Here is a 10,662-nt window from a genome sequence, read left to right as displayed (position 1 = left end):
TCCATCTGCCATTCTCCTTTAACTCCTCTCTTCTATCAACATGACCTATACTTTGTCTCATCCTTCTATTCTCTCCTTGCCTAATCTTTCCTTTTTCTCTCTTCTCTCATCTCTTTCTCACCCTCCCTCCTTTCATCTTCACTTCACTCTCAGATGGAAATTAGACCTTTACAAAGAGACAGAGCGAAACAAATCAGAGCAAAAGCAAGAGGAGCAGTGAATTCTCACAATTTAACCATGTACAGTATATGTGTGCATCCCTGCCCATTTCTGAGTGCTGATGTGTGTGTACGTGTGTGACACGAGGACATTTAAATATTTACTGCTTTCAGAGAAGTGTAAAGTGTGTCAAAACAGCCATCCATGGAGTGAGACAGAGAACGAGAGAGACACACACAATCCCAGCACCAATAACAGGAGAAGTAAAATAGAGCAGGTGGATGGAAAGCCGACTGGATGGAGAGAAATGAGGAAACGTGTGTGTGTTGGTCCATGTGCGGTTTGTTTTGTGCCTACTGTGTAAAGCTTCACCGCCTTGAAGTTTTTAAACATCAACATGTCATTGTCAAATTCACTGACATCTTGGTATACCAACCATTAATAAGTGAGCACACCAAGGTGCCTCTAGCTCACACAAGTTGTATTATTTTAAAAAAACGCTCTATTTATATTATCCATTTCAATAATTACTTCCCATGTGTACCCCAAATATTATGTTTTCTTATTGTATTTATCTTAATTCACATAAATTAACCAAACTTCTTATCCTATGAGTTATAATCTCTCTTGTCCCAGGTGTTACTAATAACATTAACGGTGGCTTTTTTTCAAGTGTACCAGGCTCTGTGACAGTGAGCCAGCCAGCCATCATGTATTTTTATATATACCTGTGCTTTCTTTTCATGTCAAAATGTCTAATTTAAAAATGGCCTATTTTCCTATTTGTGGTGCAGTTGGTTACAGCCAAGTTAGGTTATCTGCTAAATTCTGCTACTCTAATTCCAAAGAGCTACTTATCAGATTGGTGAGAGAGTAACTGAGCTACCCAGAAATAAATGCTCTGGCACTCCTGAAACCTGAACAAGTGTGCAATGAGCTTATTTCAGTCCGATAGTCTTATAAAACGGGGCCGGAGAACAGCATGTGTGTAGCAACACCTTCCCCATACCTTTGCCAACAACTTGATGTGACATTCTTGCTGTCCTTGCTGGAATAAAAGATACTTGTATTAATAAGTCTGCTGGCCACTTGGGGTCAGCCAACACTTGCACAACACAACATGTTGCCACCTTTTAAAGTTGATATGGCTCATTATAGCAAAAATTTGCTTTGTTACTCATCTAGCAGTTACGGAGCAACATTAGCATTAATTTGGAGTCGTGTTTCTGACCACCAGATGAATGTAAATTCAACATTCACTCTCTTTGAGCTCTGGTTTGGTCTCTGCCAACTATAAGGGAAATATCGGACTAATAAGCAACTATAATTGCTCACACACCAATTGGAAATAAGATAAAATAATGGTTTAAAACTGATTGTGAAAAACAGGTGACAGTATTAGGAGGACGGTCTAGCAAGTTTAATCTAAAGGATTAACAGATATGAAGACATGCACATTATCCTGAGCTCAGGCTTAAGATAATTCCGGCACAACACGAACCTAGGGGTTAATAACAAATGTGTACCCACTCGATCGCTCTCTGGGACATGTTTTCATGGTAATCGAATGTGTTTGTAGCTTGAAACAAGCTAGCGCGGACCGCTGATTAGCTTACAACGCTAGTATTTGGGGCACACCACACTTCAACGGTAGCATAATGAGGGTCCCTAAATGTTAACCGAAGCATTGAGAACATTGTAAGTGTGCAGAAAGTTTATTAAAAAGATAGTTTAGAAAGACAGTAGCTCTCAAGACGGCGGCCGCCTGTATACATGAACGTGACTGTCTTTATAATTTATCTTTTTAATAAACTGTCTGTACACTTACAATGTTCTCAATGCTTCGGTTAACATTTAGGGACCCTCATTATGCTACCGTTGAAGTGTGGTGATATTTTGAGCCTTTTTAGTGGTATAATAAGCAATTTGTTTTTACTTTCCCTGTGCTCCGAATACTAGCGTTGTAAGCTAATCAGCGGTCCGCGCTAGCTTGTTTCAAGCTACAAACACATTCGATTAGCATGAAAACATGTCCCAGAGAGCGATCGAGTGGGTACACATCTGTTATTAACCCCTAGGTTCGTTTTGCGCCGGAATTGTCCTTTAAACACAGTGTGGGTGATTTAATTTAGCTACAGCTGGTAATACACACAAAACTCTGAGGAGGCCTGACAGTGCACACAAGTCCTTGTCCCAGTTAACAAAGAACATCTCTCATACTACATAAAATCCCAAATCCCCTTGCACCATATCTTATGTAAAAAAAGTCAACATCACACCACCACCAAGGCCACTGTTCCATTTAGCTAAATAAAAAAAGCTGAAAGCCCTTGGCCTAGTTTTTCAATGTTTAACACAGCCAAAATGAGTTTGCAGCTATTACTTTCATTCAGGACCTATGGAGTCTTCCAGGGAGTCCCCTAAGCACACGGATAATTAGTTTAATTTCACTATCATGCATTCACATACAGATAGCACTACAAGAGTGCAAAATAATTATTCTCAGATGTTTTAATTCTCCACGCACCAACAGAAAAGAGGCAACAAAAACCCTCTCAGATGGAGATTACTGAGACAAACCCTAACAGGCTGACTGTCCCCAGCATTCACAGTAGCCTAATTGCATTTCCTGGTCACTGCAGCTAGGGGGAGGTCTAGGTTTACTGCTCGGCTACATTCGGCTGCTGTGTTGTCTTGGTTAATCTCTTCACTGCAGCAGTGATGGACAGAGGAGGAAGTGGGTAGATGCTAGATCGGATCCGCTAGTCGTAGTTAGGTTTAGGAATGGGGATTGGTTAGGGTAAGAATACTAGGGTAAGCCAATCAGAGGCAGAAAAATGCGGGCCACGAGGCACGTCCCGTGACGTCGACACTTCTAGCGGATCGGATCTAGCATCTACAGAGGAAGTGGGGCGGTGGAGAGACAGAGGCCATGCAGAGGCCGCCCAAAGCACAACTTTACTGCAGTAACAGAGAGATTAGATGTGACTGAAATGCTGCTGGAACGTCAGTGTAAAATTTGACGGTGCTGTTTTGAAGGTATTTTGAAATTTGTACGTCTTGCTTTTATGATGAATTAAATAGTTTGCTTGTGTCTTGAGTTCTCTAAATATATTAACAACTTGTACTGAAACCCTTAAGGTCATAGTTTAATGTTGATGTTTAAAACAGGTGACAGTATGAGGAATGTGGCTCAGTGCAACGTAGAATGGTGTAATATGGATCAATATAATATAAGGACAGTTTGTGGTGTGTCCACTATAGTCGATGCTTTTCTTTTTTCTATATGTCCCTTGTTGTCCACTCTTGTTGTTATTGTTTGTTCTGATGATGTGATCACTGTTTTTGTCTCTGCATATAATGTCTTTGTATGTATTCATTAATTTGTGTGTTACACCAACCTGCCAGGGGGTCTGCAGATGGAAATTAGCCTAACGCTATAATCTGGCATATTTACATTTGTGAAAATGTTCATTAATATGTATTGTCCCCTTTTTCTTTCAAATAAATAAATAAATAAAAATAAAATAAATATATTCAGGGTTACAACATTAGCACCATTTACCAGCCAAATGCTGGTCAAATATGCAAGTGGCTGGTAGATTTGCTTCATTCACCAGCCAAAAAAACCCAATGGTGATCTATTGAGTGGCTGTTCAAATGTTAACGAACGGACGAAAAAGTTTATTTTGAACCCTGTTTATATTTAGTAAAAAATAAAATAGGAGACTGTAATTACACTATTATCTGAGTATGTGATTCACTATAAGCACCAGATATTCAATGCTAAAGGTTTGTATTTATACTCTATTAGCCTACATATTAGTACTTAATGTTGAGTTTTTTTTTCTCTTTTCTCTTCTTCAGAAGCTGCCATAAGTACCAAATATTTACTGGTTTGTCTCTACACAGGATATTTTTATACAAATACCATTATGGGCCAGCTGTTCTCATCAGAAGAAGAGCTTTCTCAAGTGAAGGATGCGATTGGTTCTCTCCTCTACGATGCCATGTTGGAGGGCGGTGCCGTACCTGTCCTCGGAGTCGTCCACCCTCTTCTCCTAGCCAATCACGATGAGAGCCTTGACTCCCAGGCCGCCAGCCTCCAGGAACAACTAAAGCAGGTTAATGAGAGTGAAAAGAAAGTATTTTGGGTTGATGTTCAACATCTTATAAGAAGGAAAACTAGCCAATCAATTCAATTTGAGGATAAAGACATAATTATTTGTTTTGAAGGCAATGAGATGATTTAGATTTTGAAAATCTTGTAATTGGGAAAATTCCACATTCACAAGAAGAAATGGGCAGACTCCAAACCAAACTTTGAACACTTTTTTTCAAGAACTGCACCAATATAGCAACACTATAAGAGACATTAAGAATAATTGGGCAATTAAGACTGATTTTGTGTTTGATAAATTTCTCATGTAAGCCTACCTATGATACATTTGATTTAATGTGTATTAGGTGTATGTAGGTACACCTCTGGTAGTGACTTTTTGTGTATGTACATACTGGTGATGTACTTTTGTTCTTTAAATGAAAATAAATAAATAAAAAAAGAATGAAAAGAAAGTGTGACAGATCAGTGATAATGATGCTTAATATGAGCAAAACATAGACCGACTACAAAACACAAGGTGATCTGTGCCTTCTGAAATAGACTGAGTGGGCCGACTGCTCATTGATTTCATCTTTAAATCATCTGTTCAGTCATGCAGTACAGGTGGAGATGAACACGAGGGGAAAGAAAGATGTTGCCTTTAGATAGTTAAGAAAGAGCATTGTGCAAAATAATGAAGCACCACTCAGTATTAGAAATGTGGTCCTGTTGGGGATTGTAAAGAGGTTATAAAATCAATACGATGGCCAAAAGGAGCAATATGATGGTGACAAAATGCAGTTTAAAGTTGTTCTTGAAAAAAAAGAGAGAGAAATCAACTAACCTCGCATTTTTATTTTATTGAGACAGATAGTAAGAGGCAGTATGCTGACATTCTGTTACCATTAAGCATGGACATTTATGTTCATTCCTTCTTAACTAGCTGCAGGGCGACATTGGGAAGAGGGCGCCAACCTACCTGAAGGATCTGATTGGCCGATTGGCATCCTTTTCAGATGAGCCACGCCTGGCCGGCCTGGTGGGATTGGTGGTTACTATGGTGATGGACATGGCCTACACGTCATCAAAACAGTCACCAGGTGTGAAAGGGAAGTCAGCAGGGTCATCATCATGCCAGGTAAAGCCTCTGATAGAAAATAATGAGGGGAATAAGTAAAAAGATTGCTTGATATAATATTAAAGTATATTCCTGTATATATCTATTGAGACATTTCAGCCAACTTTCTTTTTGACGAGCCTGCTAAAAGTTGATTTTTATTGTAACAACAAAGTGTTGAAGGGACACAGAACATTTAGGATAGTTATGAATCCCCAAATTAGAGCCGCAAATATGAATCGATTAATAGATTAGCTGTCAACTATTAATTTAATCGCTAACTGTTTTGATAATAGGTTCATTGGTTGGAGTCATTTCTTATAAAAATAAAGTAAAACTTCTCTGATTCCAGCTTCTTAAATGTGAATGTTTTCTTGTTTCTTCTCTCCTCTGTGACAGTAAACTGAATATCTTTGAGTTGTGGACAAAACAAGACATTTAAGGACGTCACCTTGGGCTTTGGGAAACACTGATCGATCACTGACCACTTTTCACCATTTTCTGACGTTTTATAGACCAAACAACTAATCGATTAATTGAGAAAAATAATCGACAGATGAATCGACAATAAAAATAACCGTTAGTTGCAGCCCTACTACCCCAAATCCAGATATCAAGATACGTAGGTGCCAGAACTGCAATACTGCAATTTCTATGCATTCATTTCTACCTCCAGCAGAGAGTTTGGGAGCTCCAGGAGGTGATGGAGGAGTACCTGAAGCGCTGCAGGATCAACCTGAGTGACAAAAGCAGGCTGATCCAGGACTCCATTAGACTTGAGGCCCAGCTCAGCCTCACCCTCACCCAGCTGAAGACTTGTCTGCTGGGGGGAGACTGTGACTCCAGGTGAGACAATACAGTACAGGTGTTAGGATAATTATTTATCAAAGAATGGACAACCCAGTAAGTACAGACAAAATGACTGACTATGTGTTCACAGCAGTTTCTTTTTATAACAATCAGGGAGTGTATTACAAAGGAGATACTGTCTAATTATCTCTGGTCAGGCCCGGCATCTCCTCCACATGCACTCTGCCCTCAGGGGCATTCTGTGCTTTTCACAAGGTCAGTGGCTCTCATGATTATCTCATGAGAGGCAGAAATAGTTAGCATTTACTTCAAGCAAATAGTTTAATGCTGAAAGAAAAGAAAGCATAACTTTTCTAACAACAGGTGAGCACAGTGGAGTAGAGGATGGTGTCATACAGTACAGCAGCATACAGGGGAGTGGAAGAATTGTTGCACAGGGTCTAATGTTACACAGTATAGACATGGTTTTTCGCGGGTTCTTAAACAGTCTAAAAAAGTCTAAAATTTCAAAATCAAAATTTTAGGCCTTAAAAAGTATAAAGTATTGTGTCCTAGGTCTTAAATAGTTTTAAACAGGTCTTAATTTCCCTACGTCAATGTAACACTACCTCTAATGCTCATTGAAATGTTCCCGCAGCGCTTTAGAATGTTTTTTTATTTTTTATTGTGTGGTGTTGTAGTTCTTTCTGTCGCTAGTCCAAATGTAATTCACTGTATTACGATGACAAATGAGACCAACATGCAACTTATTTTGCAGCCAATCTAGACACCAGTCCTATAATGCCAAAGAGAAAATCTGGGAATTGTTTCAGACAATGTTTCCGGACTCTGACATCTGACTTTTTATATATCGTGATATAGGCCTTACATTTCATTCATAATGGTCTTAAAAAGGTCTTAACAAGTCTTAAATTTGATTTGGTCAAACCTGGAGAAACCCTAATAGAGTAAAGAATAGAGCAGAACACAACATTGTTGCATGGAGGAGAGCAGAGTACTATTCAGTATAATGCAATAGAACACTGATCACTGATTAGTGGTCATGAGGTGTGTTTTATTCTTACACTATCTGTTCCTCCAGGTCTCTGAGGCACTGGGCCAGTGGAGCAGCATTTCACACCCAGATGTTGGTTCACCTGGCTGGTTTTGAGGGCCAGGCTGAGCCGCTGGCTGCAAGGGCTGCACTGGAGCAATACAAGGAAGACCTCACACAGATTATACCTGCTTACAGGTAATACAGTAGTGGCAGCAATCTACCAATCAACCAATTCAATTCAGTTTTATTTATAGTGTCAAATCACAACATAAGTTCTCTCAGGACACTTGACAGAGTAGGTCTAGACACACTCACACTATTCCCCCCCAAGAGTATGCATTTGTTGCGACAGTGGCAAGGAAAAACTTTCTTTAAACAGGCAGAAACCTCCGTCAGAACCAGGCTCTTGGTGGGCAGCCATCTGCTGCTGCCAGTTGGGACACAGAGACACAGATACAGAAATATGATAGAAATATGATTCATAATAATTATAGCAGTTAGTATGATGAACAGTGGCAATTATATTTACAACAAAAGTAATAGAACTAGGACTAGAAATAATAGTAGTAGCAGTGCAGGGCGTCAAGCAGGACCACTGCAGCAACTGCAAACACGTTTCAGGTGGCACCACAATCCAAGGAAATCTGTGAGGCAAGTAAGCATAAGGACTTTGGGGAAGAAGCTCTCCGGAGCTAAGTCAGTAACATGCATTAATGGGACATGAATGGATGGGACCATAGTGGAGGTTCTCATCACATGTCCATTTGGTGAAGTAATGGGTTTGTGGGGTACTGGTTCCATAGAATCACATGTGTATGCCTATTTGGGCCACTAATGGTGCTACAAAGTGTGCTACAATTTGGAAATGGTGTCTGGTTACTGTGTGGGTGAGACATGATAAGTTGGCAATTTTTGATTTTTATGTTTTTTTAGATTTACCCTTTTTGGCTGGGATGTTGCTGTTTAAACGTGCAACTTGAGTGGAAGAGTCAACTCTTTGACTCCACTTTGTTGGCAATGACCTAGACATTAAAAATGCTTGGAGTTGACTCTTTATTTGTAATGACTTATTATTATTATTATTATTTTTTTAAATAATTAAACATGTTTGGGCAGCAAAAAATACAGTTGCATGAGCCATTCACAGTGCCATGGAGTCTAATTTAACTGATTATGATTGGTAGAGCTGGAGACTGTAGGTGGACAACCTATGCAGGAAGTGTACTACACAGCATACGGTCAACTACAAACACTGAAGATTTTGAGACCATGTTGTCAGACAGCAAACACACAGCACTTCAGTGGAAGCAGGAGCCTAATAAAGCATATGACAGTGAAAACCACAGCCACACAGGGCCTGGTTGTCTACTAGGAGTCAAGCCCTTCAGCCTGCACCAAAGTTGACAGGAAAAACACACAAAAAGCACAGACTGTCATAAAAGTCTAGCTGTAAACCTTCAGCTTTCAATTTAGAGTTGCTGCTTACAGTAAAAAAATATCCAGTCAGACAGGCAATAGCTGCAATCATGACAGAATCAACAGCATGTGAACAAAACAGGGAAAAAAACATGAAAGCCAAAACTTATTACAATTTCTTCATCAATAGGTTGTTGACCACCAGACAGGCCCTCGCCCATTAAGCTTGCAACATCTCATCACTGTAATGTTGCAATGATGAATCCAGGTTTCTGTCTAAATTAATGAATGCATTTATAAATTGTCTGTTCTTTCCCAATTCTATCCTGTCATCCCCCCATCTCTTCATTATAGGCGTTATAAGTCCAATTCAGTGTGTGTCGTGAAATGTCGAGGGGTTGTGGCATCATGCGACCCCTCCAGCGAGGTGCCAGAGGAGGGATCCATGACGGGACTCATTGTGACAGACAGAGAGACAGGAAAGAGTGTGACCATCCCTCTATCCACTATGAAGACAGAGACAGGTAGACTTTCTAGAAATAACCAAGGAAACGGCTTATGCCTTTCTCTATCGAGTTGCATTTAACTGAACTAAGTTGAACTTAACAGGGAGAAGAAGGAGCGTCTCTGGGCTGGATACCACCTCTGCTACTGTGTCCTCCTCCATTAACCTGGACCTTATCACGTCAGATCAGTACGCCCAGGCATACCTGCACCATATGTTCTCTGATAAGGGACCTGTGGCAGAGCTGGAGAACTACTTTATCAAGGCTAGTGTCAATCTGAGAACACTAAGAATTGAACCAGGATGTACAAATAAAACAGGGGTGGGAAATGGTATGGAACAAAGTGATGGAGTGCATCTTAATGATCGGGCACAAGGCATTGATGGAGAACAAAGAGTGGACAGGGGCCAAGGAGATAATCGGGGAAAGACGGACAGGAGAGCAAGACGAGACGAGACGGAGGAAAGTGAGCAGAGAGATGAAAGTTTGCAACTGAGTATTGTGGAGACGCAGCCGGATGAGAGCCTCAATCATCATGCAACAAGTACATGAAAGCCATGACCAGACAGCAGCATCAGAAAGTGCCCATCCTTTATTGAAGAGAAACAAAACTAAACTCAGAAACATGAAGGATTTTTGCAATGTTGTTTGTAATTTATTGAGATAACTTATAACTGACTGCTGGAAAGAAGCTGAATGGCGGTTTTGCTGATTTGTCTGCAATGATATATACTACCAAAGTGTCAGCCTTGGCCAAATATCAACTTTGGGTTTCATGTGATTTCTATTAAGTGTGTTTCACACAGGCTTTTGAAACCTGTACATTTTAACAACATATTAGGCAATTTCATTAAACCTTTACAACTTTAAAGGCAAGAGTTGTGTAATAATAATAGAGCCATTTTTGGCTGTAGCCTACTTTTTTTTTTCTTCCTGTTTGTACATCTGCTCAATACCAAAATACAAATACACATGTAAATAAATCACAGAAAAAAAATCTTATCAAAAACCCTACATTTGTCATTATTTGCCCCTTGGCAAAATGTGAAAGCACAGGGTGGATATATATATAATTTAAAATCATTCAGACAAGAATTTGTTTATTGAGAATTACTATTTATTTCTATGATGAAGGTAAAAAAATAAAATGCAAATTGAATTCTTGAGGAATTGTGATTGATTGGTAATATTGTGTTTGGCCTAATGACATTTTTGTTTCTTTTCTGTGCTTTATTATTAAATTCAATGAGATGAGCTGTTTTGCTTGTTGTGTTTTGTGAGTATAAGTGTGTTTGACTGTATGAGTGTGGACCCCAGGAATAATAGCCAATGCTTATGCTAGTGCTAATGGGGATCCTAATAAAGAAATAAATACAGAAAGAAACAGTTACACCACATGTGCAGACCCAAAGCAATCAAGAAGCCTATTGTATGGCTTCCCTTGACAAGTAAACCTCAAATCTCAGGAGCATAATAGCTACAGATAACTAGGCAATCATTTTACAACACAGTAAAA

General features: G+C 39.5%; 1 protein-coding gene across 5 annotated transcripts; it reads left to right on the top strand.

Moving 5' to 3' along the window:
• The first annotated feature begins 2,985 nt into the window (after window positions 1-2,985).
• On the top strand, window positions 2,986-10,400 carry LOC116061756. Of its 5 annotated transcripts, none has more exons than XM_031316111.2 (7): window positions 2,986-3,198; window positions 4,027-4,283; window positions 5,205-5,399; window positions 6,058-6,224; window positions 7,270-7,419; window positions 8,995-9,164; window positions 9,250-10,400. In XM_031316111.2, the coding sequence occupies exons 2-7, from the start codon at window positions 4,095-4,097 to the stop codon at window positions 9,696-9,698; spliced, it is 1,320 nt and encodes a 439-aa protein (XP_031171971.1). In that variant the 5' UTR covers window positions 2,986-3,198; window positions 4,027-4,094; the 3' UTR covers window positions 9,699-10,400. The 5 variants fall into 5 exon arrangements, with proteins under 5 accessions (XP_031171971.1, XP_031171969.1, XP_031171967.1 ...); XM_031316109.2 differs by having other exon boundaries at window positions 2,988-3,198; window positions 4,072-4,283; window positions 6,055-6,224; XM_031316107.2 differs by having other exon boundaries at window positions 2,988-3,198; window positions 6,055-6,224.
• The last annotated feature ends 262 nt before the right edge of the window (window positions 10,401-10,662 follow it).

The sequence above is a fragment of the Sander lucioperca genome, chromosome 15 (genome assembly GCF_008315115.2).
Source record: "Sander lucioperca isolate FBNREF2018 chromosome 15, SLUC_FBN_1.2, whole genome shotgun sequence".
Classification (NCBI taxonomy): Eukaryota; Metazoa; Chordata; class Actinopteri; order Perciformes; family Percidae; genus Sander; species Sander lucioperca.
This window is presented reverse-complemented; position numbering and strand designations above follow the sequence as displayed.

Bases quoted from the DNA above. Each gene is read 5' to 3' on its own strand.
- LOC116061756 (XM_031316109.2), top strand. From the start codon at position 4,095: ATGGGCCAGCTGTTCTCATCAGAAGAAGAGCTTTCTCAAGTGAAGGAT. The intron at 6,225-7,269 runs GTGAGACAATAC...CTGTTCCTCCAG, and splicing joins GGGGGAGACTGTGACTCCAG to GTCTCTGAGGCACTGGGCCA. The intron at 9,165-9,249 runs GTAGACTTTCTA...TGAACTTAACAG, and splicing joins CACTATGAAGACAGAGACAG to GGAGAAGAAGGAGCGTCTCT.